The 27,751-nt window shown below is 45.8% G+C and overlaps 1 protein-coding gene and 1 long non-coding RNA gene across 2 annotated transcripts; one reads left to right on the top strand and one right to left on the bottom strand.

Annotated features, from left to right (window-relative positions):
• On the top strand, nt 1-27,751 carry HEBP1 (heme binding protein 1). The gene is made up of 4 exons (XM_043441097.1): nt 1-182; nt 10,884-11,022; nt 14,651-14,831; nt 27,141-27,751. The coding sequence occupies exons 1-4, from the start codon at nt 105-107 to the stop codon at nt 27,316-27,318; spliced, it is 576 nt and encodes a 191-aa protein (XP_043297032.1). The 5' UTR covers nt 1-104; the 3' UTR covers nt 27,319-27,751.
• Nucleotides 22,051-24,425, bottom strand: LOC122423750. Its single transcript, XR_006264210.1, has 3 exons — nt 24,317-24,425; nt 23,760-23,930; nt 22,051-22,184 (listed from the first exon to the last, which is right to left on the bottom strand). It is a non-coding gene; the product is annotated as an uncharacterized LOC122423750 (long non-coding RNA).

Here is a 27,751-nt window from a genome sequence, read left to right as displayed (position 1 = left end):
CCCACCCTCCCGCACTCGCCCGGGAGCCCTGCCTCCGCCGGCTGCTCCAGCCGTTTTCCCCTTCCCAGCGTTTCCCCGCGCGTCCTGAGCACCGCGGCGACACCATGTTGGGCATGATCAAGAACTCGCTGTTCGGGAGCGTGGAGACTTGGCCTTGGCAGGTCCTGAGCAAAGGGGACAAGGTAGGCCCACAGGGCTGTTGAGGACCGGAAAGGGGGCTCTGCTGGGAGGAGGGGGAACAGAGACAGGATGGGTTTGAGGGGAGAATCCCAGCTTAACGAGATGGGCTGCGCCTGTTGAATGTACGGGTCCATTTATACATTACAAACATTCTGAATGTTTGTGTGCTGCGAGGTCTTCGGTTGCAGGAAGGACTGAAAAAGTGCTTATCTTTAAGAAGCTCCCAAACCGTCCTTGGTGGAGAGCGGAGTTTAAAAGAACAAGATCCGTGCCGCGTGGAGGTAACTGTGGAAGGCCAGGAGCACCTAGCAAGGAGCAGTCCAATTCTGCCAGTGGGTGACGGTGAGGCCTTCGCAGAGGAAGTGCCTTCAGCTGGGCCTCGGGGCTATGCAGGAATGCTCAGGAATGAAAAGAGCCTGTGCAAAGGCTCAGAGCTGTGAAATGGCTTGTTGGTCAATGGAACTCCCAGAACTGGGCGCCTAGAATACAGAATGAGTGAGGCATCAAAGCAGTTTTCCCCCAAACTGACATCAGAGCTCACCCAGGCAGATTGGACTCCTCCCTGAAAACAAGGAATCTGCCACTGGGTGATAAGCTCCTTGAAGCCAGGTACTTTGTGCTCCTCCTGGCTGGATACTGAGCTCCCCACCCAGTGCTTCTTTTGTTAAAAAACCATGTTGTCTGGGCAGCCAAGGCCAGGTACCCATTACACAATCATCACACAAAACCCTCAACTAGAGTCTGGACTGTCTAAGCAGCTAAGAGCCAGAGGCCTGTGCCTTTGTCTTTATCTGTCTCTTTACTCATATGTAGAATGAGCAGTTTAGATCTATCAAAGGTGACCTTTTCAGATGCCTACAAGCAGCCAGGCATGTGATGAAAATGGGTGACAGACTGAGGCAAGCTGAGGCTAACTGGAGTGAGAACTCAAGTCCCCATCTACAAAGAGTGATTCCAGGCAGTTGTCATGCAGTGGTAAAGAAGCCACCTGCCAGTGCAGGAGATGCAGGAGACGTGGGTTCGATCCCTGGGCCGGGAAGATTCCCTGGAGGAGGAAATGCAACCCACTCCAGTATTCTTGCCTGGAGAGAATCCCATGGACAGAAGAGCCTCATGGGCTACAGTCCGTGGGGCTGGAGAGTCGGCCACGACTGAGTGACTGAGCACACACGTCATGCATCGATGTGAACCAGAGTTGCCAGGTTTTTAAGGAAAACCAGCAATCCAGACTCTTGTGTGTGAAATCTCTAGATATAAAATTTATTCATTCAACAAATAACGGTTTGTTAAGTGCCAAGTGAGGGTCAGTTACTCTTATAGGCAGCAGGGTAAAATAGTGAACAAAACTGGAAAAAATCCCTGTCCTCGTGGAGCTTCTGTTTTAGTGACTAATGAACAATTAAATGTCAGATATTTCATGTATCAGGTGGTGATCAGTACCGTGATCAAAAAAAAAAAAAGAGAAGGGGAGGAAGGACTAGAGAGTGTTAGGCTGAGGCTGTAGTTGGAGTAGGGCAACTGTGTCAGTTTTAACTGTTACAAATGTTTGTAAACACTGCAGGTCAGGTGGGCAGGAGGAGGTGTCTATGATGGGATGTCGCCCTTGTGCACACGCATGTGTGGACTCAGCCCAGTGACCTCCAGGGTCCTTGTTGGCCTTGACACTGAAGAATCCGCCTGTTACTTAAACCTCGCAGAGAACTTTCCTTTCTGTAAAAGACTTGGGCCCACTTTGTCTTTGGGGTACAGGATTATTTGCAATGCAGGCTGAGGGTTTGGTCTCCTGGGAGAAAGGACTAGAAGGAGCCAGGAGGATGGGAAGAAGGGAGAGACCAGGGTATTTCTCGTCTCCTCCACCCTATGAGGTCTCTGGAACCAGGAGCTTCTCTGGATCTCCACCTCTTGCTGGCCGGGTTACCATGGTTCTAGTTTTCCCCACATGACCCAGGTATCTGAGCTCAGGTAACAGATCACCCTCCCTCCACAGCCCTGTAGGGCGCTTGCAAACCTCTGGGTTGCTTCACTCTTCCCTGCTGGGCTTCTCAGCTCTTTTGCGAAGTTGTTCAGTCGTGTCCGACTCTTTGCAACCCCGTGGGCTGTAGCCCACCAGGCTCTTCTGTCCATGGGATTCTCCAGACAAGAATACTGGAGTGGGTTGCCGTGCCCTCCTCCAGAGGATCATCCCTATCTAGGGCTCGAACCTGCCTCTCTTACATGTCCTGCATTGGCAGGCTGGTTTTCTTCACCACTAGCGCCACCTGAGAAGCCCCTTTCAGCTCTTTTAGTATCTGTGAAGTCAATTCCTTGAGTCAAGGTGCCTCTGTTCAAAAGTCTTTTTCCTTATTAGCCACTTCTCAGTACAGACTCACCTGCCACTGATTTGTTGTCTCCAGGCATAAATGCACCTCCCTGATAAGCATCTTTTCTCAACATTTGGTAAGAATATGGGGCCAGTTTGCAGCAACATGGGTATACCTAGAGATTACCATACTGAGTGAAGTAAGTCAGACAGAGGAGAAATATCATATGACATCCCTTATATGTGGAACCTAAAAGGAAATGATACAAATGAACTTACAAAACAGAAAGAGACTCTCACAGACTTAGAGAACGAACTTATGGTTGCCTGGGAGAAGGATGAGGAGGAGGAATAGTTAGAGAGTCCTGGATGGATATGTACAGACTGCCATATTTAAAATGGATAACCAAAAAATAAATAAATAAAAATAAAATAAAATGGATAACCAACAAGGGCCTACTGTATAGCACAGGGAGCTCTGCTCAGTGTTATGTGGCAGCCTGGAGGGGAGTTTGGGGAGAATGGATACGTGTATGTGTGTGGCTGAGTCCCTTCCATTCACCTGAAACTATCACAGTGTTGTTAATTGGCTATACCCCAATAGAAAATAAGAAGTTTGAATTATGGGGCCATACAGGGTATTATTACCAAGCCGAAGCAAATCATTTAACCCGAATGAACCTCAGTTCCTGCAGCTTAGAAGGGGTATCAATATATCTCCTCCATCCACTCCCAGAGTTGATAGAAATCTTACATTTTTTTTGAGAAACATGAAAATGACTTATAAACTAAAACTCCCGACAAATGTAGTGATATTGTTATGTCAGAACTCAGCTCAACTCCGCTTTCACTAGCTGCGTGGTCCTGAGTAGCTTAACCTCTCTGATGCTGATGAGGGAGCAAAAATAATTCACGTCTTATTGAAATTTAAATGAGAACCACTTATAAATTGTGCAACAGAATACCTAGCACTTGATTGTTAGCTCTCCCTTTCTTACAGGTAATTTGGGGTAAGTTTCTTAACCTCTCAGGCTCAGCTGGTAAAGAATCCGTCTGCAATGCAGGAGACCTGGGTTCGATCCCTGGGTTGGGAAGATCCCCTGGAGATGGAAAAGGCTACCCACTCCAGTATCCTGGCCTGGAGAATTCCATGGACTGTATAGTCGATGGGGTTGCAAAGAGTCAGACACAGCTGAGCGACTTTTCACTTCACTTTGCTTAACCTCTCAACCTCTCTGAACCCTCAAATTCCTCAACTGTAAGATGAGAATGACAGTGCTTTGTGTGGCAATTAAACATTCAAAGACTCTTAAAACCCTTTTAAAAGATATATACACTTTCAGGGTGTTATTATTGTGAAGAGAATCTTTTTCTGAAATGATCTCTCCTCGGAAAGAGTCTTAAGTCAGAAACTGTTGTCCACTGTCCTGGGTCAATGGATGGAGCGCATGGTATGCACCAAGTAGCTTGAGGTTAGGTTCAGCCAGATGTTCAGGGCTGATTCCAGGTACCTGCTGGGCGCACAGGCTGCTGCAGACCTTATCAGGTGCCTTCTGCATTGCCTGGAGGGGGAGAAGGACGCACAGCTCTCTGTGTGGAGTTGGGTGGGACTTGTGGGTTCTGAGTGCAGGACTGATATTACTAAGGGATATCTTTATGGGATTTGTTTCCAGCCTGTGCACAAGGGTTAGGACCCCACTGCCTGGCTCGGAACTCTGGCTCCACTTCTTGCCACTATATCTTGGGCACCTTGCTTAACCTCACGTGCTCCAGCTTCATCTGAAAATGAAGATAAGAACATTTCACTGGGTGGTTGGAGAGTTGAATGAATGGATCCACATAAAATGTGTCAAATAATACAGGGCACATAGAAAGTACTCAGCTTGATCCTCATTATCATTATTGTTATTCCCTTGTAATGAGAAAGCTGTCTTCCACAATCCGTGTGTATACCCACCAGATCAAGTGGCAAGGGGGAAAAACAGCCTTGCAGAGGACTTTGCAAATCTCATAGCAAGAGGCATTCTTACAACATCTCTGTCTGGGGCTTGACTATGGTTCCCACTGAATGTTGAAAACTGGTGTTTGTGGCCACTGGCTGAAATCCTCATCAAGTATCTGGGAGCATGAGCTAGCTGAATGTGGGGCCAGGAAGGGTCATTATTTTGTTCCATGTAGCAAGGAAATGCACTCAAGGTGTTAAATTTGAAAATCAAATATGCTAACAGTGTTAACTTAGGTGCTTTATTTTCTGCAGAAATAGAGAGAACCTATTTAAATTGAGCTCCCTGGAGAACAAGAGTAGTTGGATAGTAACCCATCTCTCAAACCTGAATTTTCGAAGTGATCCAGCAGTTCAGATGAGAAGTTGCAGGCGTAGATGCTGTGAAAACAGGGGGTACCTGTTGGAGAACCTCCTTCAGACAGTGTGATGCAGCCTTCCTCCAAGACATATATAGTTAGGCTAGGGTCTCATCTCTCTAGCCATCTATGGTTGCCGAATTCCTTGTCGTTAAAGTAAAGCCAGGTTTCACCCCACGGCCTCCTTTCCCACAAATCCTTATAGAGACCCTGCTGTATATATGAAAGACATGGTCCTCGATGCTGAGATATAACACTGGTAAACAATGCAGACAGTCCCTGACCCCGTGGGGCTTATGGTTGCCAGTAGAGATTAAACAGGTTATTATTCCATTACAATTTCCATTGTAATTATATTCCAATGTTGTTCAGTTGCTAAGTCATGTTGGACTCTTTGTGACCCCACAGACTGCAGCACGCCAGGCTTCCCTGTCCTTCACCATCTCCTGGAGTTTGCTCAAATTATGTCCATTGAGTGGGTGATGCCATCTAACCGTCTCATCCTCTGTCGCTGCCTTCTGCTTTTGTCTTCGATCTTTCTCAACATCAGGGTCTTTTCCAATGAGTCAAATCCCCTTCAGGGATCAGAGCCTTGTCATGGCGAAGGGGCTTGCGTAACTCAGTGTAACTCATATTACATCAGATATCGGTTTTGTGCTTCTGTCAGTATTTTTCTTTCCCGTGTTTTTCCCCTATGAATTCATCTGGAACATTTCCGATTACAGGGTTTTTTCTTAAATGTCCCGTACATTAGTCTTCTTGCCTCAATGGCCTAACATTTTCACTCTAACAAAAACAATGTTCCACAAATTTCAGGTATAGTATGAATTCTTTAGACAATAAAACAATACATGGGAAGGGCTACACAAACATGTTTGACGTTTCTGAGAATAGTACCATGTGAAAACCCATGTTTGACGTTTCTGAGAATAGTACCATGTGAAAACCCTGATATTTTTCTTTACCTGAAATTACAAAGTTTATAGTGATTAACTGTGAAGCAGCAAAACACCTCTAAAGCAGCAAAACACCTCTGTTAATAGTGAGGGAATGGCAGTGAAGCTGGTTAATGTAAATCTTCTATTGAAATCCTATGTACCCCATTTCCTAACTCTACAAAAATACCCATAATCTTCCATGTTGTTTAAAGAAAGGGAAACAGTGGACAAATAGCAGCAAGGAAATAGCAATAATGAAAACCCTCTCAACCACGGAGCAAGTAAATAGAAGCAGTATATCTACTTCTAAATCTAAATGCCTCTACTCTTTTCTATTCTAGAACATTATAATCTTTTAAGCAAGCAGCCGAGCTATGCCTGTTGCCTTTTCCTTTATGATCTGATGTTTATGGTCGTATCCTGAGCCAGAGCAATCATGAGCATTTCCAAATAGGCTTGGACTTTTCCAGGGAGGCCTGATCACTATATATTACATTTCCAAAAATTAATACAAAGCCCAACAACAGTAAGACAGAAAGAGGAAAGAGACATACCGGGCCTCCAGGACAACCCCGAGGGGAAGAGTTGCCTTGGAGGTTCCTCTCTCATCCCATGACCTTATCACGGTCTGGGTACGTCCCGGTGATTCTTGAGGGGACCTGTCGGGTCCCCGGGGCAGCCCCGTGTGAGGAAGAGCTGCCTTGCAGGTTCCTCTCTCGTCCCATGACCTTGTCACAGACTGGGCGCATCCCGGTCCCATGAGCTTGTCACAGACTGGGCGCATCCCGGCAGCTCCCAGCACCATTCCAGTATTCTTGCCGTGAGAACTCCAAGAACAGTATGAAAAGGCAAAATATCATGGGGCACCTGTTTTAAAGTGGGATCCTCTCTGAGGAAGTGACTTTAGGTTGAGACCTGTTGAATGAGTAGGAGTTCATCACGCAGAGAAAGGAAGGGAACCCCCAGGCAGAGGGAGAGGCAGGTACAGAGGCTCTGAGGCAGGAATGACCAAGACATTGACAAAAATAGCAGAAGGCCAATGAGGAGGTGCTCTGGTGTGGCTGCCAAGGTAGGTAGACACTTCGGTGGTGCCTGAGCCATCACAGGAAAGAGCTTGGTGAATGACAGTTTTTGGGTGGGGATTCATGAACATGATTTATATAGAATGCTCTGTATACATTCCCTGGGGTTTCCCAGGTGGTGTAGGTGGCAAAGAATCCGCCTGCAATGCAGGAGACTCAGGAGACTTGGGTTCGATCTCTGGGTCAGGAAGATCTGGAGGACCACGTGGCAACCCACTCCAGTGTTCTTGCCTGGAGAATCCCATGGACAGAGGAATCTGGCGGGCTGCAGTCCTTGGGGTTGCATAGAGTCAGACACGACTGAGCACACAGCAGCACAAATATACATTCCCTGGGCAACACATCCTCTTTCACAGCTTTGGTTACCCCTCTGCTGATGTGTCCCAACTGAGCCAGGCCCTGGCTGAACTCCGGACCTGTTTGTCCAACTGTACAGTGGACTGCTTGCTTGTAATAAGAGGCAAATGAACTGATGGATTTGTAAGCACCCTTCCAGCTTTTACTGGAGAGAGCTGGTCATTGGTTTCTCCATTTGCAAGAGAAGGAACTGAATTGAAAGACTTTTGATGCCCTTGATCTGAGTTTGACATGGGCCTACAAGTGTCTGTCAGAAATGCCTACCTCTGTACCTAAAGAGAGAGGCTGAAAAACACTCACTTCATCCCTCATGGAGCTTGCAGCCTTGTGACAAGTGTTAGACCACTGAGTGAAAGTCACTCAGTCGTGTCTGACTCTTTGTGACCCCGTGGACTTATACAATCCGTGGAATCCTCTAGGCCAGAATACTGGAGTGGGTAGCCTTTCCCTTCTCCAGTGGATCTTCCCGACCCAGGAATCGTACCGGGGTCTCCTGCATTGCAGGCGGATTCTTTATCAACTGAGCTGTCAGGGAAGCCCCTAGACCAGAGTCTGGGGATTTAAATTCTGGTTCCTAGTTTCAGACACTTAGCAGCTCTATGTTGTTCAGTCACTAAGTCATGTCCGACTCTTTGTGACCCCATGGACTGCAGCACACCAAGCTTCCCTGTCCATCACCAACTTGCGGAGCTTGCTCAAACTCAGGTCCATTGAGTTGGTGATGCCATCCAACCATCTCATCCTCTGTCGCACCCTTCTCCTCCTGCCTTCAATCTTTCCCAGCATCATGGTCTTTTCCAAGGAGTCAGTTCTTTGCATTAGGTGGCCAAAGTATTGAAGTTTCAGCTTCAACATCAGTCCTTCCAATGAACACCCAGGACTGATCTCCTTTAGGATGAACTGGTTGGATCTCCTTGCAGTCCAGGGGACTCTCAAGAGTCTTCCCCAACACCATAGTTCAAAAACATCAATTTTTCGGTGCTCAGCTTTCTTTATAGTACAACTCTCACATCCAGACATGACTACTGGAAAAGCCATAGCTTTGACTAGGCTGACCTTTGTCAGCAAAGTAATGTCTCTGCTTTTTAATATGCTATCTAGGTTGGTCAGAGCTTTTCTTCCAAGGAACAAGTATCTTTTAGTTTCATGGCTACAGTCACCATCTGCAGTGATTTTGGAGCCCAAGAAAATAAAGTCGGCCACTGTTTCCATTGTTCCCCCATCTATTTGCCTTGAAGTGATGGGACCATATGCCATTATCTTCGTTTTTTTGAATGTTGAGTTTTAAGCCAGCTTTTTCACTCTCTTTCACTTTCATCAAGAGGCTCTTTAGTTCTTCACTTTCTGCCATAAGTGTGGTGTCATCTGCATATCTGAGGTTATTGATATTTCTCCCAGAAATCTTGATTCCAGCTTGTGTTTCATCCAAAGGGGAAGGCTGGGAGAGATAAATTAGGAGTCTGGGATTAACATAGAAACATTACTATATGTATTAAATAGATAACCAACAAGGATCCAGTGTATAGCACAGGGAACTGTACTTAATATTTTGTAATAACTTACAAGGGAAAAGAATTTGAAAAAGAATATATGTCTGAATCATTTTGCTGTACTCTTGAAACTAACACAACATTGTAAATTGACTATACTCCAATTAAAAAAAGAAAAGGCATGTATCATCATGCATCCAATCCATAAGGGTAAAGTGTTATTTTGTGAAATTTTGCTTCAGACATGTATGTCCATGATAGGCCATGATGTAAAAATGTATTTCTTGTTCTGGATTGTGGGTTTTTAAGTTTCAAAGTACTGCTTTACTGTATGTTTGGGAATGCAAAATTATATCGTGTTTGTTTGTGTGTGTACTGTCATGTCTGACTCTTTGCATCCCCATGGACTAGCCCACCAGGCTCTTCTGTCCATGGGATTCTGCAGGCAAGAATACTGGAGTGGGTTGTCATTTCCTTCTTCAGGGGATCTTCCCAACCCAGGGGTTGAACCGATGTCTTATGTCTCCTGCATTGGCAGGCACGTTCTTTACCACCAGGGAAGCCCAATATCATAATGAGACGTCAAAGGGTAAGGAGCAGGAGGAGGGCTGGAGGAGAGCTGTGTGGGTGTGTAGGGTAAAGGTAATGACTTTAGGACAGAGTCGATGCAGGAGGAGATCACTGCCAAGGAGGAAGGTTTGAAGGGGAAGTGACAGGGCCGCCGATTTCTCAGGGGATGTGCTTAGTGAGATGGGCTGGGAAGAGGAGTCATGATTGGGAGTACAGTGCGAACAGAACTACTCTGACTCTTCTTGAAAGGCAGTCCTGCTACTAGATTGAGGCTAATCTCGGGGCCTCAGAGTTTTGTGGGCTTTTCATTGTAGTTGTTTCCTCCTTTGCCATTTTGATTTCTCTTTTCCTGCGTGCATGTGTGCTCAGTCGCAAAGTCATATCCAACTATTTGTGACCCCATGGATATAGCATGCCAGGCTCCTCTGTTCATGGAATTATCCTGGCTAGAAAACTTGGAGTGGGTTGCCATTTCCTCCTCCAGGGATCTTCCCAACCCAGAGATCAAACCCTGGTCTCCTGTGGCTCCTGCATTGGTCGGCAGCTTCTTTACTCCTGAGCCACCTGGGAAGTCCTCTCTTTTCCTAGATCTCTTATTATTCAGATGTTGGATCTCTTGGCTTGATCCTTTTCCTTTTCTATTTTCTACATCTTTGCCTTTTTACTTGATTTTCTAGAATATTTCCTTCAATTTTATCTTCCAACCTTTCTGCCAGATTTTTCCTCCTCTGTTATATTTTTAATTTCCCAGAGCTCTTTGATCTCAGACCATTCTGTTTTTACAGCATTCTGGGGCTGTTCTGGGTGGTTTGGGATGTAATATCTTGTTATTTCTCTGAGAATGTTGATTATATGAAGTTATTTCATGTTCTTGATAAGGCATGTTGTAAAAGTATTTCTTGTTATGGATTGTGATTTTCTTTTTAAGTTTGAAGGCACAACTTTACAATGTGGCAAAGGGTGAAACAAACCAATACAACACCAATCACACAAAACTCTGAGGCCCCAAGACTAGCCTCAATCTAGTAGCAGGGCTGTAATTCAGGAAGAATCAGAGTAATTCAGTTCACACTGTACTCCCAGACGTGACTCCTCTTCCCAGTCCGTCTCACTAAGCAACACCCCCGTGCCCCTGAGAAATCAGCTGCCCTGTCACTTCCTCCCAAATCCTTCCTCCTTGGCAGCAATCCCTTCTCTGCTGTCTCTAGGTCTGTAAGAACTCTTAAGAGTCTATTTCTTATGGTCCTTCATACTCCGGCCTGTCTCTTCCACTGTCACCAGGGTTAGGCTCATCATGTAAAGCTCCTTAGCAGTTTGGGCCTCTTGTAACTGGACTTTTACTGCTTGAGGGGCTTCCCTGGTGGCTCAGATGGTAAAGAATCTGCCTGCAATGTGGGAGACCTAGGATCGATCTCTGAGTCAGGAAGATCCCCTGGAGAGAGGAATGGCTACCCACACCAGTTTTCTTGTCTGGAGAATTCCCTGGACAGAGGCTACAGTCCACTGGGTCACAAAGAGGCAGACACGACTGAGCGACTAACACTTTCAGAGTCCTCACAGGTTGCTCCCTCACACCTCTTCAGCGCTGTGTCTTCTCTGCCTCCAGGGAGATGTCTCCTACGAGGAGAGGGCCTGTGAAGGCGGGAAGTTTGCCACAGTGGAAGTGACAGATAAGCCTGTGGATGAGGCTCTGAGGGAGGCAATGCCGAAAGTCATGAAGTATGTGGGAGGCTCCAATGATAAGGGTGAGTGTCCCTGAGGGATGGGCTCTGGTCACCTGGGCCAGGGCTGCCGTCTCACGTCATCGATGGAAAACACAGGAAGGGACCCCACGACGCCTGTCACCACCTGTTTGAGTGAAGTGAGACCTTGCTGTACTGTGTGGGCAGGGAGGCTCTGGGGAGACCCCCTGACTTCATGCCCGCTCACTAGCCCTGAGTTCATGCTTCTCTCCCCGCTATGAAGACACACGCTTTGTTTGTTCGTTTGTTATTTTTTAACCTTACAGTGCTTATCTTTGGATTGGTGGACTGGGTAAGGTGTGTCCGTGGTAAGCCAGGCCACAGAACAAAGCTGACCTCCGACTTGAGACCTCTGCTCCCAGGCTGAAAATCTCGAGTCAGCCCCCTAGTCGCTCAGATTCTATGGGGTTCTGAAGATCAGTGAGTGATGAGTGTGGCTGGTCCCCAGCTCTGTTCTGGCAAATCGAGAGCCTGAGAATTCTTAAACACTCGACAGTCCATGGGGATTCCCTGGCGGTCCAGTGGTTAGTACCAGTGCTCTCACTGCTGGGGTCCAAGGTTTGATCCCTGGGCAGGGAACTAAGATCCTACAAGCCACGTGGCACGGTCTAATAATAATAATAATAAGACTTGGTAGTCCATGCTGGCTGTCTCCCTGTTTTTATGATAAAATGAGAGGCCTGAAGTTTCAGTGTACCTGTTTGCATGTAAACCATATTTAAATAGGACTTTAACACTTAAGGGCTTCCCTTGTGGCTCAGCTGGCAAAGAATCCACCCGCAATTTCGATCCCTGGGTTGGGAAGATCCCCTGGAGAAGGAAAAGGCTACCCACTCACGTATTCTGGCCTGGAGAATTCCATGGACTGTATAGTCCATGGGGTCACAAAGTGTCGGACACGACTGAGTGACTTTCTTAAGCTCTCTAACTTGGTCTGCACTTTAGAATCAGTACAAACCCAAAATGGTTCAGAATACAAGATGAAAAAAAATGTATTTCATATTTAGGATATATCTCAAGTTGATAAATGAGAAAGAAGATCGTATCAAGCTTAGTAATATTTGTTAGAACCAAAGAAATCAGGCTTTGGACATAACTCGACCAGTAGGAGGTCACAAAGAAGTCTTTCCCTTCTTAGCACTGTCATAAATTTTCTTCAGAAGAATAGGTGTGTAAAAATTACAAACTCATCAAACATTTTTGAAAATAATAAAACAGCACCCCAGTCCATCTTTTCTAATGTAATCATTGTCATCTTTGAATGTATTTTTAGGGCTTTTTAATAGGTTTTTGTGTGTATGTGTGTGTGTAATAAAGTTTTATTAAAGTATAAAGGAGATAGAGAAAGCTTCTGACATGGGCATCAGAAGGGGGCAAAAGAGTACCCCCTTTGCTAGTGTTAGCAATGGAGTTATATACTCTTCAATGAATCCAAAGAATGTCTGGAGGTTGTAAAGACCTCACCAGACCTACTCCCATAATTTACATTTTAAGATAACAGAATTAGCCAGAGGGTTTAATCCAAAGACTGTCCTCAGGCAGGATACATTATTGTTATATAATCCTAAGGAATGTAGAGGGAAAAAAGTAAAAAAGTTTGTCCTTTCTTCCTCCTTGAATATCCCAGACCTCTCTCTCCTTGGGGACCCCTAGACTTCTTATCACCCTGCCTAGGAAATGACTCTCTCATTCCCCCCTTTTCTTTTAGGAGAATTATGTTGCCTAGGGAAAAGGGGCGTCCTCATTCCATAACTGCTTCTGAGCTGGCAGGGGGCGTTGTCCCTAAATTGGTGAAGCAACATATTCTCCTAATCCTCATAGTGAGGATGTCTGATCCAGGGGCTCCAAGTAATAGTTGGAGGAGGCTGTGGCACTCATAGGAGCTCGGACAACTATTTGTAAATTAAAAGCTTTTAGACGGTTAGAAAACCCCATTATACAGTTACAGATGTAAGGCAAAATAGTCATTAAACCAAGTTAACATCAAAATGAAAAGTCACATTATGTCCATAGTTACATCAGTCCATCTTAAGGTTGTTAGATGTCATCAGTTTAAGAAGAGGCATCACATGCGATTGTTGAAGGTATTTGCAGACTTGGAGAAAGTCCTTTCCTTGAAGTGGAGATGTTCACCATGGGACGCCTTTCACGGATGAAGAAGGGAGTGGTCCACAGACCCAGCAGTTAAACCGATTGTGGAATGCAGCATAGGAGTGAGCCCAGTACAGGAAGGCATTGTCTTGAGGATCAGACGGCAGACTCAGGATTTCTGGAGTCAGCAGAAGTAGGCTCACATAGATTATCAGGCCCATCTTGTCCTGAAGGATCCTATTTTTAATAGGTTTTTAAAATGTAATCATAATAGCATCTTCCCTGGTGGCTCAGATGGTAAAGGGTCTGCCCACAATGCAGGAGACCCAGGTTCAATCCCTGGGTCGGGAAGATCCCCTGGAGTAGGAAATAGCAGCCCACTCCAGTATGCTTGTCTGGAGAATTCCCTAGACAGAGGAGCCTGATGGGCTACAGTCCATGGGGTTGCAAAGAGTCGGGCATGACTGAGCGAGTCACACACAATATGTAATCATAGTGTTTGTGCAATATATCCTGTTTCTGTTCCTTATTTCATAATTATTTTCCATTGTAGCTAACTGGTCCTAAGCATGACTATTCATAGCTAAGTTGTATTGCATCATGTGCCTATAATTTACTTAGACATATTCCTCTTTTGAACATTTATATAAATCCCAATTTTTCACAATTATAAATTCTGCTGCAAGGAAAATCCTATTCCCTAAATAGCCTTTTTCATATTGTAGATTATTTCATTAAAATCAGCAATTATGACTTCTCTGGTAGTCTAGTGGTTAAGAATCCGCTTCCACTTGCCAGCAGGCAAGTGGGGTGCCGTGGGGCAACTAAGCCCATGCACCACAGCTACTGCAGCTCGTGTGCCCAGAGCCCAGGCTCTGCAGCAAGAGAAGCCACTGCAGTGAGAAGCCCGAGCATCGCCACTAGAGAGTAGCCCCCACTCTTTGCAACTAGAGAAAGCCCATGCACAGCAATGAAGACCCAACACAGCCAAAAATGAAAAATTAAATAAAATTTTAAAATATATAAAATCAGCAATTAGACAGGAAGTACTCTGTTGTGTTTAGACACTAAGTTGTGTCCGACTCTTTTGCGACCCCGTGGACTGTAGCCCACCAGGCTCCTCTGTCCATGGAATTTCCCAGGCAAGAGTATTGGATTGGGCTGCCGGGGTATCTTCTCCAGGTACCTTCTCCAGGGTATCTTCCTGACCCAGGGGTCAAACATGCATCTCCTGCATTGGCAGGTGGATTCTTTACCACTGTATCACCTGGGAAGTAATTAGACACTGATATATTTACAGTCTTGATATATATTGCTAAATAATTTTTTCCAGACAAGTTTGAATCACTACCTCTAGTATGTACAATTAAGAGTCACTTTATATGTGTGTGGTGATACACACTAATGCCTGAAATGCCTATTACAAATTTCAAGAACAGCAAATATTGTCTTGAAAGAATGAGACCAGCAGATGGTCCATGGGCCTGAGCAGGTTCTGTCTCTAACACCCATGTCTTTCTGTGCGGTTTTATGTTTTCAGGACTCGGAATGGGGATGACAGTTCCTATTTCCTTTGCTGTGTTCCCCAGTGACGATGGGGACCTACAGAAGAAACTAAAAGTCTGGTTCCGGATTCCAAACAAGTTTCAAAGTGACCCGCCAGCTCCCAGCGATGACAGCATTAAGATCGAAGACAGGGAAGGCATCACTGTCTATTCCACGTAAGGAGACAATTCTTTGGGCATCCAAGGGTAGCACTTGATTTTCATAATCACTTCTTGAATCATCTGCCATGAACATTTGCATTTAAATTATTTTTTTTCCAGTTTTAAGCTGTAATTGATACATAATGTTGCATTAAAGTGTACAACATAATGCTTTGATTACATAGTTATGAAATGATTACCAATGGAAGTTAGCATCTTTCATTTGACAAAATTCCAAATCTTTTTCCTGAGATGAGAAATTTTAACTCTCTTAGTAACTTTCAAATATGTAATGCAACATACAGTGTTGTTAACTCTAGTCATTTTGCTGTACCTTACATCCCCAAAACAGATTTATCTTATAGCAGGATGTTTCTACCTTTTGTCCACCTTTACCCATATCTCCCACCCCCTCACCTCCCCACCCTATGGCAATCACCAGTCTGTTCTGTATCTATGAGTTCAGATTTTTTTAATTCCACATATAAGTGAGATAATACAGTATTCCCCTATCTCTGTCTGTCCTATTTCATTTAGCATGATGCCTTCAAAGTTAATCCATGTCATCACAGATGGCAAGTTTTCCTTCTTTTTATGGCTGAATAATATTTCATTGTATGTATATTCCACATCTTCTTTATCCATTCATCTGTCTGTGGACTCTTAGGTTATTTCTACATCTTGGCTATTGGTAAACTGGTGCTCCTGTGAACATAGGGGTGCCTTTGTCTCTTCAAGTTAGTGGTTTCATTTCCTTCAGATATATACCCAGAAGTGGAATTGCTGGATCATGTGGTTTTTATTTTTCATTTTTTTGAGGAACTTCCATACTGTTTTCCATAATGGCTGCACCAATTTACATTCCCACCAGCTTTATACAAGGATTCCCTTTTCTCCACACTTGTTACTTCTTGTCTTTTTCATAGTAGCCATTCTAACAAGTGTGAAGTGACATTTCCTTGTGGCTTTGATTTGCATTTCCCTGCTGACTAGTGATGTTGAACACCTAATTATATACCTTTTGCCCATTTGTATGTCTTCTTTGGAAAAATGGGTCTTCAGATCCTCTGCCCGTTTTTTTAATTAGATTGTTTGGAGTTTTTCAGTCTCAAGTTATAGGAGTTTTTAACATATATTATATATATATGACTTGCAAATAGTTTCTCCCATTTAACAGTTTGCCTTTTTCCTTTGCTGTGCAGAACCTTTTTAGTTTGAAGTAGTCTCACTTGTTTAGTTTTGCTTTTGTTGCCTGTGTTTTTGGTGTCCAACACACAAAAAAAAAAATCATTGTCAAGACTAGTGTCAAGGAGGCTACCCTCTATGGTTTCTTCTAGGAATTTTACAGTTTCAGGTCTTATGTTCAAGTCCTTTATCCACCTTGAGTTGATTTTTGTGTATGGTGTAAAATAGTGGTCCAGGGACTTGCCTGGTGGTCCGTGCTCTCGATGCTTCCATTGCAGGGAACATGGGTTTGATCCCTAATGGGGGAACTAAGATTCCACATGCCACACAGTGTGGGCAAAAGTTTTAAAAAAAAAAAAAGATAGTGGTCCATTTTCAGTATTTTATATTTGACTGTCCAGTTTTCCCAACACCATTTATTAAAGACACTGTCCTTTCCCCGTTGTACATTCTCAGCTCTTTTGTTAAAAATTAGTTGACCATATATGCATGGGTTTATTTTGGGGCATTCTATTCTGGTCCGTTGATCTATGCATCTGTTTTTATGTCAGTATCATATTGTTTTGGTTATGATAGCTCTGTAACATAGCTTGAAAGTAGGAAATGTTATGCCTTCAGCTTTGTTCGTCTTTCTCCAGATTCAGGGTCTTTTGTGGTTCCATACAAATTTTAAGATTTTTTTCTACTTCTGTTTTAAAAAAAAAAAATTCCATTGGAATTTTGATAGGGATTGCATTTAATCTGTAGATTGCTTTGAGTAGTATGGACACTTGAACAATATTAGTCCTTATCCATGAACCTTTTGTCTTCTCCAGATTTTCAGATTAATGTTTTATAGTTTTGGGTGTAAAAATCTTTCACTTCCTTGGTGAAATTTATTCCTGGTTATTTTGTTCTTTTTGATGCAATTGTAAATGGGATTGTTGCTTAACTTCTCTTTCTAAACTCATATTATTGGTGAATTAAGTAAGAAACGCTGAGTACCAACAGTTTCTCTCAGAATTTCTTCAGCCTACAGCACACAAACATTTGCATTGTATCTAAGTAAACGCCTTTATGTGCTGTGTGTGTGCGCTCAGTTGCTCAATTGTGTCTGACTCTTTATAACCCCATGGACTATAGCCCACGAGGGTCATCTGTTCATGGAATTTCCCAGGCAAAGAATACTGGAGTGGATTGCCATTTTCTTCTCCAGGGAATCTTTCTGACCCAGGGATCAAACCCATGTTTCTTGTGTCTCCTGCATTAGCAGGCAAATTCTTTACCACTGTGCTTGCCACCTGGGAAGCCCAAGTAAATGCCTTTGCATGTTGCCAAATTGATTTGGATATAGAGAATATCCTCCCAACCCCAGCTGAAGCTGGACACCTACATTAGCCACAGCAGAATTCTGGAAGAATCAGAATATCTAGGTCAATCTGTAGTTTGGGGTCATGAATACCTGGGGAGCATAAAGGGCTAGAGATATCTCTAGCCCCCCTTGAATTCCCCACATTCCCCTTGAATGCCAGAAGGGCAGGGAGTGTTATTCATGGTCTGTGGGCTTTTAGCAGGGCACACATGCATCCTATTGTTCTAGTGCTGTTTCCAGGGCCTCACGTGGGGTCCAGATCCCTTGACTGTAGAGAACAACAGGTGCACGTGTTTTCATCATTTTATTCTTTAGGCCTCAGCCTCTCCTAAGAAGTCAAGTCTCTTCTGGATAGTCAGGGACTTCCCATTTGTTAAAATCCTCCTGTGTGACAGGCGTGAAACCATGGAGAGATGAGCGAGACCAGAAGCTTCACCAGGGTTCTGCTCTAGAACAACCTCATGAAAAATATACAAATAATCTCCCACTGGACAGTTTTTGTCCACTCCTGGGGTCTCCAAACTTAGTTACTTTTATCTGCACTGCTCCAGCTCCACCCACAAGGGTGCAGCTTTCAACACAGCTGCTGCGGCTGCTAAGTCACTTCAGTCGTGTCCGACTCTGTGCGACCCCATCGACGGCAGCCCACAAGGCTCCCCCGTCCCTGGGATCCTCCAGGCAAGAACACTGGAGTGGGTTCCCATTTCCTTCTGCAATGCATGAAAGTGAAAGGTGAAAGTGAAGTCGCTCAGTCGTGTCCGACCCGTTGCGACCCCATGGACTGCAGCCCACCAGGCTCCGCACGCTAATGCCGACAGTGTAAGCTTGGCTGCCCTGGGCTGTCCTAGACTGGGTGACGCAGAGCCCCCCAGAGGACGCTATGTGCACTGCAGCTGGGCGGCTGGAACTGGAGCCGCCAACTCCCACTGCAGTCCTCATTCAGACTTTCCAGCCTTCACTGCAGAGGCTGCAGAGAAAGCAAACTCTACTTGGAGCATGTCAAGACTGTCTTTTCACAGGGCAGGGAGTAAGGTAGGGAGGCGGGGTGCCTGTTGTGCAAAATTTAGGGAGGCGCTCACTCTCACCGTTGTCTAGTACATATAGGGTAGGCCCTGAGAGTGAAAGAAAAGTGAAAGTGTTCATCACTCAGTCGTGTCTGACTCTTTGTGAACCCATGGACTGTAGCCCCTCCAGGCTCCTCTGTCCATGGGATTTCCCAGGCAAGAATACTGGAGTGGGTTGCCATTTCCTACTCCAGGGGATCTTCCCAACCCAGGGATCAAACCCAAGTCTCCTACATTGCAAGCGGATTCCTTATTAACTGAGACACCAGGGAAGCCCCTTAGTAGCCAGAATACTTCAGTAAAGAGAACCTTCCCTCATCTACTGTTTGGTTTCCCTAAGACAAAGTCATAGAGAGAAGGCCAGATACCTTCTCTTTAGCTTGATGCCTTCTCTTTATCAGTTTCCAGAATAATGACTTCTTTTCTTAACATCCTCCAAAGGGGAGATAGTGTTGATCTCTGTTTTCTGAGTATCAATATAAATATATGAATTCAAACATAATTGATGTGTTTCAATTGTTTGCAGTTATTATTCTCATTGATGCTCAAATTGTCCCATCTTTGGCCAGTGAGAGCCTCTTCACTGGCCATGGTCAGTTGGTTGGTTGGTCCTTTTGGTTTCTTGGTCCTTTTGACATGACCCTGGTAATCTCCAGTAGCTTCCTTGGTTATTGGTAGGACAAGATATTTTAAGCACACATCTTAACATTTCTTGCTCTAGAGCTGAAATTAGCCATTTCGCCAAGGAACGCTGCTACCCTATGGTGGAAAAGGGTCTCTCTTTAAAAGGTACTTTTCAAGCCAGGTCTGTGGAAGTTTCCTTTACTGCAATTTAAACGAACTTCTCTCTTCTAAACAGAGGAGAATGTCTAGCATATCTTGGTGAATTTTTTTTTAACTTGTTTATTATGTCTGATAGACTTTCTTGGATTTCATTCCCTGGGTTGGGAAGATCTCCTGAAGAAGGGAATTGCACCCCCACTGCAGTATTTTTGCCTGGAAAATCCCATGGACAGAGGAACCTGGCAGGCTACAGTCCATGGGGTCGCAAAGAGTCGAACCCGGCTTAGCAACTAACATTTTGACTTTATCTTTGATGCTTTTAGTATCTGATCATTCCTCCACTTGCCACTTGGTGTCACTGCATAGTCAAGTGTGCATTTAAAAGTACCCTTCTGTGGAAGGCAGTTAATAACAATAGCCGAAGGTACAAGTCCTGTTTCACATACACATGGGTGCCCACTCACTTCAGTCATGTCAGATTTTTTGCGACCCTGTGAACTATATAGCCTTCCAAGCTCCTCTGTCCATGGGATTCTCCAGGCAAGAATACTGAAGTGGATTGCCATGCCCTCATGGGAGGGATCGAACCTGCGTCTCCTTCAGCTCCTGCATTGGGCAGGCGGGTTCTATACCCCTAGTGCCACCCAGGGCACCCTTCAAATACACAGTGCATCCTTAACTCAGTCTTCCTGTTTTGTGACCTTGTGATGTCCATTGATTAGTAGTAGGTACTGCAGATGCTTTTTAAATGAATAGAAGTCTATGAGGAATTAAGAGTTAACAGCTGTCCCTCTGGTCTTTTACAGACTGGTGCTTACAAGGGGCTTCGGTCATCCATTTCCAGGTGGATGAACCCAAATCAACAGGGCCAGTGCTGCTGCCTTTTGTCCCAAGTTTCCTGGGAGGTTTCGCCAAGTAAACCTCCTCTGTGCCGTGTGTGCTGTGTTCAATTGCTTGAGTCGCTTCTGATTCTTTTCCACCCAAAGGACTATAGCCCGCCAGGCTCCTCTGCCCATTGATTCTCCAGACAAGAATAGTGGACTGGGTTGCCGTGCTCTCCTCCAGGGGGTCTTCTCCACCCAAGGATCGAACCTGCGTCTCTTACTTCTCCTGCATTGGCAGCCAGGTTCTTTACAACTAGTGCCACCTGGGAAGCCCCCAAATCCTCATGCCCTGATGGAACTCAGATTCCCTCCCACTGGGTTCTGTGTTCTGCCTTCCTAGAGGTCCTCTCCATCCTCCCCATCCCGTTCAGATCCATCCTGACTGCTCCGTCTTCGCATCAGTAGCTGGCCGAGTCCTCGTCACCCCCTGCTGTGCGTTCCCCTCCATCCTTATGACCACGGTCTTCATCATCTCTTGCCTGAACTGTTGCAAGGCCTCTTGAACATTTCTAGTTCTCCCACTTTTCCTGCCTCTTCTGACTTGTCCGTTTGTCTCCTCCGGCCCTAAAGGTAAGGACCACCCATGGCACTACCGCCCCCTGCTGTTCGACTCTGGAAGCGAGCCTCGCCTGCCTCTGCCTGGGGCACACCCAAAGGTTGGGACCAAGCCCAGAGTAGCAGTAAAACCAGACGGGAGAGGGATAGGCTTTGGGTTGGGTCCCCAAAGCTTCCACCAGGCAGTGAATCCTTCGGAGTAAAGAGCCTTGTCGTGGCACATGCTGTCTTCTACAACACAGCCCCACTCCAGGGTTCCACCTGGCCTCAGAGCATCCCATCCCCACCTCCCAAAGCCCACTTAAACACACACGTACAACACCCACGACCAGACCTTCACTCACTGACCCAGCACCTCTCGGCCCCTCCCCAGTCTCTGCTCATTGCCAGCAACACAAGAGATGCTCCAGCAGTAACAGCTTGATGTCACATCCTCCTTAGCCTCCTCCCCTTCACGTTCTAAGTGGGAACCAATCACTCCTTGTTCCTTGCCCCGAGAGCATTCTGTATGTACCTCCATCCTAATATTTTCTCCTGCCCTGCGTAATTCTTCTGTTTCTGTCCTGACCACTACAGTTGGACCTCGCTGGGGCAGAAAGACGTCCCCATCATCTTTCCGGCTCTCTGTTGTCAAGTGTGTATTTCCTGTTCAGTGATGCTCAACTTGTTAAGCCTGGTTCCGTCTGACTGAATGGAATGCCATGCGGTGTTACGCTTCTTTCCCATTGACATGGAATTACCAGCTCTTTGTCTTAGGCGTCTCTTGCCTAGCACAGGAGCTCCCTGCATAGCAGACTCTCCGCAAATCTGTGCCGACCTGTAGATTATGAAAGTTCTAGACCACGCCGAATGGTCAGGCTCAGAGTCGTTCCATTTCTCCTCTTCCTCACTGCACTGCCTGAAAGATAGCACTTGATCATTTTTTGAACTTTGGACCAAAGCGTCCATCTGCTAGCCTGCCTTCATCCCCCTCCACCCCAACCCTTCCACACCTTTTAGTCAGTTCCTTTTGTATATCTGGAATCCAGGGTGTGTGTTTTCTTTCTCGGTTCCCATGGCAACCAAATTCTTGGGAATACTGAACTCTGACGTTGAGTAAGATTAAAAAAAGACAGCCCTGGAGGTGAGCAGCTTTGAAGATGGAGACTTAGACTCTTGTTAACAGACTTGTATACAGTCTAATGTATAGACTACTCATTTATTTCTTTTGAGGAGCTCAAAGAGCTTATGAACATTCCTCAACAGGCGCAAACATGCCCGTGGACTTGGAAAATGGGGCCCCACATGGTTATCTTCCAAGTGCAGCATGGAAGCTGAGCTCTGAGGAGTGAGGCAGCCAGAGCTAGGCCTCCTTCACATCTTACGGCTCTGGGCCTGGAAGAGTTTGTGTCCTGGCTCATTTGCATGGTTCTGTGATGGAGGTTTGGGAGGGATGGTTAGAATGAAGGCAGGGACACACATGGATCTTTCTGCAGCTCATTCAGCTTTGTTTCCTTGATGAAGCAAGAGGGAGATTTTCATTCTCGTTATGAGCATCTCAGTCGGCCTGGGAATAAATAGCGAGAGTCAAGGGTTTTTATTCCAGTAATGAATGGAAGAATCCCTGAATGATGACGTTCTCCACACCACTCTGGTGGGTCTCCCTGGACTCAGACGGCTCCTTCTCAGTGGCCTTTTCTGAGTCCTCATCCTCTTCCCACCACCTGGGGACTAGGATTCCCGAGAGCAGCGCGCCTGTTTGCTCCCCACCTGGCGTTGTCTGCCTCTTGGCCGTGACCACAGCCAGCACTCACTCACGGGTGATGCCCAGATGCCAGTGTCTGTCACTGGACCCGTCTCTTTCTCCAGTTATTTCTCTGACTCCAGTTCTTTCCAGAGTCTGAGATTTCACAATGCCCTCCACGCACTTAGGGGCACAGTGACTGCTGCATGAATGTGGTTCATTTATAGAGAGACCTTCATATTAACATGTCCCAAACCAGATGATGAACCCACCCACCCCTCCTCTCCAATGGGACTCTTCGGAATTCCTCCTCTGTTTGGCGGCATCCATTTCCATTCAGAGACTTAACTGGAAGCCCTCGAGAATCCTCCCTTCTCCCCACCCCACCCTCGCCCTGGCCTCCCCACCCTCCAACTCACCTCCCAAACTTGCCTTTGTCCAGGCTTTGATTGTCTCACATTTGGCTGTTCCTAGCCTCCGTGTCTCCCTTCCCGATCCCTCTACCACCTCCAGAGGGGTTTCTTCAAACTATAGTCTGATGATGGCTGTCCCTTAACCTTTTTTTTTGGTTGGGGGGGGGGGGGCACATGTTGTGGCATGCAGGAGCTTAGTTCACTGACCAGGGATCAAACCCATGCCCCTGCAGTGGAAGCACAATTCTTAACCACTGGACCATCGGGGAAGTGCCTAGACCCTTAACTTTAAAACCCCTTGCTGAGTCCATCTTTGTATCTAAGGTCAGGCTCAGAGTCCTTAGCCTGCCCTTCAGCGTGACCCTAGTCAATCCACTTCCTTTGAATTCCCACCACTGTGCTGTTAGTAGGTGCTTCAGATTTTATTCTACAAGTTAGTGAATATGGAGGCCAACAGATTCAGTGCCCTCATCTTTAGGTCTATCAGCCCAAAGACAACAACTTTGATTGTTTATCGCAAATTTGTTCATTTAGCCAAGGGGTCTGATATATGTGTTAGGTCAGAATATGCTGGTGGACAAAGAGTGACCAGGATCACTGCCCCCTGGGGCATGAGTCTCCCTACCACGGAACTCAGACCGTAAACAGTGAATAATTTATATACCATGTTAGAATAAATTATATAGTATTCAATATGTTAGAAGGTGAGAAGTGCTGAATAAAGAAAAGGATAAAAGAGAAGGAAGGAAGAAATAGAAGGAGGAAGGGTAAGGAAAGAATGGGGAAAGGGAATGCTATTAGACGATAAAAAGCATTTTGCGAGGAGGTCTCACTGAGAAAATGAGATTGTCATTTGAACCAGGTCTTCATTATTAGGCCCTGGGTTCTGGATCTTACTTTTAATTGCTATCCTGTCCCTCACCTTGGGAGTCAGGGAATTGAACAACTGTTCTGAGTGGACTATGAAGTACAATGACAACAATACCTGCTGTTTGTTGTGAGTTTCCTCTGTGATGGGCATGAGGCTGAGTCGTTTGCAGGGTCTTCTCGTCTGTCATCTTCACAACAGTCTTCTGAGAGTGACACCCTCATCCCTACTGAGCAGATGAAGGACCAGAAGGCTAGAGACATTAAAGCACTTGTCCAAGACCAGGAGCTAGACAGACAGTAGAAGAGCTGGGATGTGAGCCCACAGTTAGCCATTTTGCCTCCAGCTGATGAATGAAGAAGGTTAAGGACCAACCACTGCTTTGGATGTTTCTAGAAACCAGTAGCTTAAAGAGTCAACATTGTCCATTTTCATAGAAAACAGCTCAGTATCAATATGTGAGAGGGAGCCGCAGAGGCACTAAATTCCTGCCCCCCGCCCCATTCAGCATTTGATTGGTTGCAGACTGGTGGTCCTCAGTCTATAGACATTCTTTGAAAATAAGCCCAGTATCTTACAGGCTTTTATTGCCAAACCAGTACCTCCTTAATATTCACCCTCTGTCTCCTCATCCAGTTTTATCTCACTGGAGCCTCAGTGAAGCTAGAACTCACCTTTCTCCATCAGCCTTACACTCTTTCTTGCATAGACTTGAAGAACTAACCGTCACGTCTCCCAAATTGGTCTCAGCCCTGTGTTCTGTAGCTGTTATCTAGACACTGGAATAACCAGCTCCTTCAAGATGAAATCCTGGGTATTTGCAGATCAATAGCCCTGTGATGTATGTGCTGAATACTTAGCAAGCCTGACTAACCGCTCATAAAAGAGCAAAGCGTGAGTCAGAGAACCCCACCAAAAATAATGCATTTGGTCGAATCTTGGCTTGGTGTGGATTCAGGCCTTTGAGTCATAAAGCTCATTAGAAATGGGGATGTCCTTGACTCTAATAAAGATTTTAGTGCAGCCCAGATTTAGAGTGGTATATTTAGGGGAGGTCACAGGATGAATTTTTGGAGCAGAGGCAATGACGTAAGGAGAGAGTCATAGTCTTGAAATGACAAGCTTTATTGTTTCTCTGTCTCCACCTTCTGCCATCAAGAGAAATGCCTGATTTAGGAAAATTCTCTTTACTTATTAGAAAATGAAGGCTTTCCTGATTTGAACAGGAGAAGGGGTTCATTGAATCTTCCCTGGTAGCTCAGATGGCAAAGAATCTGCCCTCAATGCAGGAGACCCAGGTTCAATCACTGGGTCGGGAAGATCCCCTGGAGTAGGAAATGGCAACCCGCTTCAGTATGCTTGCCTGGAGAATTCCGTAGACAGAGGAGCCTGATGGGCTACCGTCCATGGAGTTGCAAAGAGTCAGACGTGACTGAGCAACTAACACACACACACAAGGATTTATTGGGCTTCCCAGGTGGCGCTAGTGGTAAAGAACCCACCTGCCAAAGCAGGAGACATAAAAGACACGGGAATCAGAAAGATCCCCTAGAGGAGAGTATGGCAGCCCATTTCAGTATTCTTGCCTGGAGAATCTCATGGACAGAGGAGCCTGGTGGGCTTCAGTCCATGAGGTCGCAAAGTCAGACATGACTGAGCGACTTAGCATGCATGCATGCAGGGATTTATTACAAGTGATTTCTTGGCGCATGCTTCAAGCTTGCCTTGGAGCCCTCCCAGGGCTTCCTCGGGTCCCTGTCTTTGGCTGCTCTGTATTTTAACAAAGCTGCTACTTGTCCCAGCTGCGATGTGTGAGAAACCAGTGTTCCATCTTCACCCTAACACCCTGGTCCTCCCCCATCCCCTCCACCTCTCCCCCCACCCCCACCCCAGCTGGAGACAGAGAAGCAGCTGGGGCAGCAGAGGGAGCTAGAGAAAACAATGAAGACTTGGCCTTGGGAAAAGTTGGCCTCCCCTCTCTTGGGGAAATTTCAGGAAGGGAAGGGAAGCTCGCCTTTAGTACAGTACTGGTTCCATGAACCCCGCCATTACCAAAATCCAAGAATGCTCGAGTGCCTTATATAAAATGGCATATAATCTGCATACATCCTTCTGTATACTTTAAATCATCTCTAGATTACTTACAATGCCTGTCACTGTAAATGCTATGTAAATAGTTGATGTGTGTCATTGTGCTCAGTCACTCAGTCGTGTCTGACTCTGAACCTATGGACAGACTGTAGCCCACCAGGCTCCTCTGTCCATGGGATTCTCTAGGCAGGAATACTGGAGTGTTTTGCCACTTCCTCCTCCAGGGGATCTTCCCAGGCCCGGGGATCAAACTCTTGTCTCCTGAGTCTCCTGCATTGCAGGGGGATCCTTTACCACTGAGCCACCAAATAGTTGATGGGCAGGTGGCAAATTGAAAGTTTTGCTTTTTGACACTTTCTGGAAGGTTTTTTTTTCCCCCTAAATATTTTCAATCTGCCATTGATTGAGTCTGCAGGCCCAGAACCCACCAATGCAGAGGGCCAATGGTACTGTGTTTCAGGTTCTACATAGTTTTTTTATACCCGTGATTGTAGTTAATGTTCATAATCAATTGGAAGGAAATGGAAACATGCCGGGCCTGCCGGCTAGATGAACAGGTCAAGGACGCAATCACCAGTGCACCTGAGAAATAAAAGACTAAGAAAGATGGGGTTGAGAGGGACGGAGTCAGCTTGTGACTGATTCCGACGACTTTATTGAGGCGTAACATACATATATATACTAACAGGATTCACCAAATTTTAGATCAAAGACTTGTATACGTGCAGAACTGCAGATACTAGTTTTAGGAGTTTTATCTTAACTCCAGCAGGGCATGGCACCAGTGTCTTATAATCAGGTAAAGACTACCTAGACATAAGCCATTCACAGGAGCCCGATAATCTTATCAGAGTCAGGAAAATAGGCAAATGGTGGCTGCAGCGATTTCCCTGAGGGAGGTGAGAAAGGCCAATTTGCACTTTAACAAATCAGGGGTGGCGGGACAGAGAGGGACCTTTTGATCTCTCTCAGGGCCGAGAAGGGGCCTGAGCAGTCAGGCCGGCTCCCCGCAGAAACATACCCCAATTTTGGTTTTCAGGTGTCACTAGTGGTAAAGAACATGCCTGCCAATGCAGGAGACATAAGAGACTCAGATTCAGTCCCTGGGTCAGGAAGATCCCCTGAAGGAAGAAATAGTAGAGAAGCCTGGCGGGCTACAGTCCATGGTGTTGCAGAGAGTTGTACATGACTAATGTGACTTAGCATGCATGCACCCAAATTTTACACAAGATGCTCTGAGGCTCAGTGAGCTTCAGTCCACCCCAGTAGGAAGGGGCAGATGCGAAATCTTACTACTATAGCCTGCTTGTTGTAAATAAGAGTGATGAGTGACTTTTTTGGAAAAAAATCCCCCCTCTCCCCGGGACTCTGCCCTTTGTTAACCTGCAGCTTGCTCTGTGTCCCCAGGCAGTTTGGCGGTTATGCCAAGGCAGCTGATTACGCTGCCCAAGCCGCCCAGCTGCGCTCCGCCCTGGAGGGCACAGCAACGTACCAGACGGACTTCTACTTCTGCACCGGGTATGACCCTCCCATGAAGCCCTACGGACGTCGCAACGAGGTCTGGCTGGTAAAGAGCAGTGGATGAGTCATTGGCTGAACCCGAGCTCCCCGGGTGCCTGCATCTGTGCCCACTTCCCCTGGGAGGAAGCAGTGCCCCTGTGCCGCTCCAGCAGAACCAACTTCCCTTCAGAGCCAGTCACTGCCAATTTCCTGAGATAAGCACCGTCCAGATGCTGAGGCTCTGTTTCTCTTGGTGGAAAATAATGTACCCACAATACACATGTGTCCTTATAATTGACTTATAGACAATTCAGTGGTAGGCCAGAAAAACCCAGCAGCATTTTTCCAGCTCTCTGGATCCCCTAAAAACAGATTTTTAAAAATCATGAAAACTGTATTTTTGTTAATCCACGAAGAAGTGTGATTTACGTGTGATCTTTCATATGTAATTCTTAGAAGAGCTTTCTTTAAAAAGAAACCAAAAATAAAGATGTTTGACTTAAAACAGCTGAAACAAA

This window comes from Cervus canadensis, chromosome 21 (assembly GCF_019320065.1).
Source record: "Cervus canadensis isolate Bull #8, Minnesota chromosome 21, ASM1932006v1, whole genome shotgun sequence".
Classification (NCBI taxonomy): Eukaryota; Metazoa; Chordata; class Mammalia; order Artiodactyla; family Cervidae; genus Cervus; species Cervus canadensis.
The sequence above is the reverse complement of the archived record's forward strand: the minus strand, read 5'-3'. Positions and strand labels throughout refer to the sequence as shown.

What these genes read in the sequence shown, in the direction of transcription:
- HEBP1 (XM_043441097.1), top strand. Translation starts at nt 105, where the DNA reads ATGTTGGGCATGATCAAGAACTCGCTGTTCGGGAGCGTGGAGACTTGG. An exon ending in TCCTGAGCAAAGGGGACAAG is followed by an intron (nt 183 to 10,883) that starts GTAGGCCCACAG and finishes CTCTGCCTCCAG; the next exon opens with GGAGATGTCTCCTACGAGGA. An exon ending in GGCATCACTGTCTATTCCAC is followed by an intron (nt 14,832 to 27,140) that starts GTAAGGAGACAA and finishes CTGTGTCCCCAG; the next exon opens with GCAGTTTGGCGGTTATGCCA.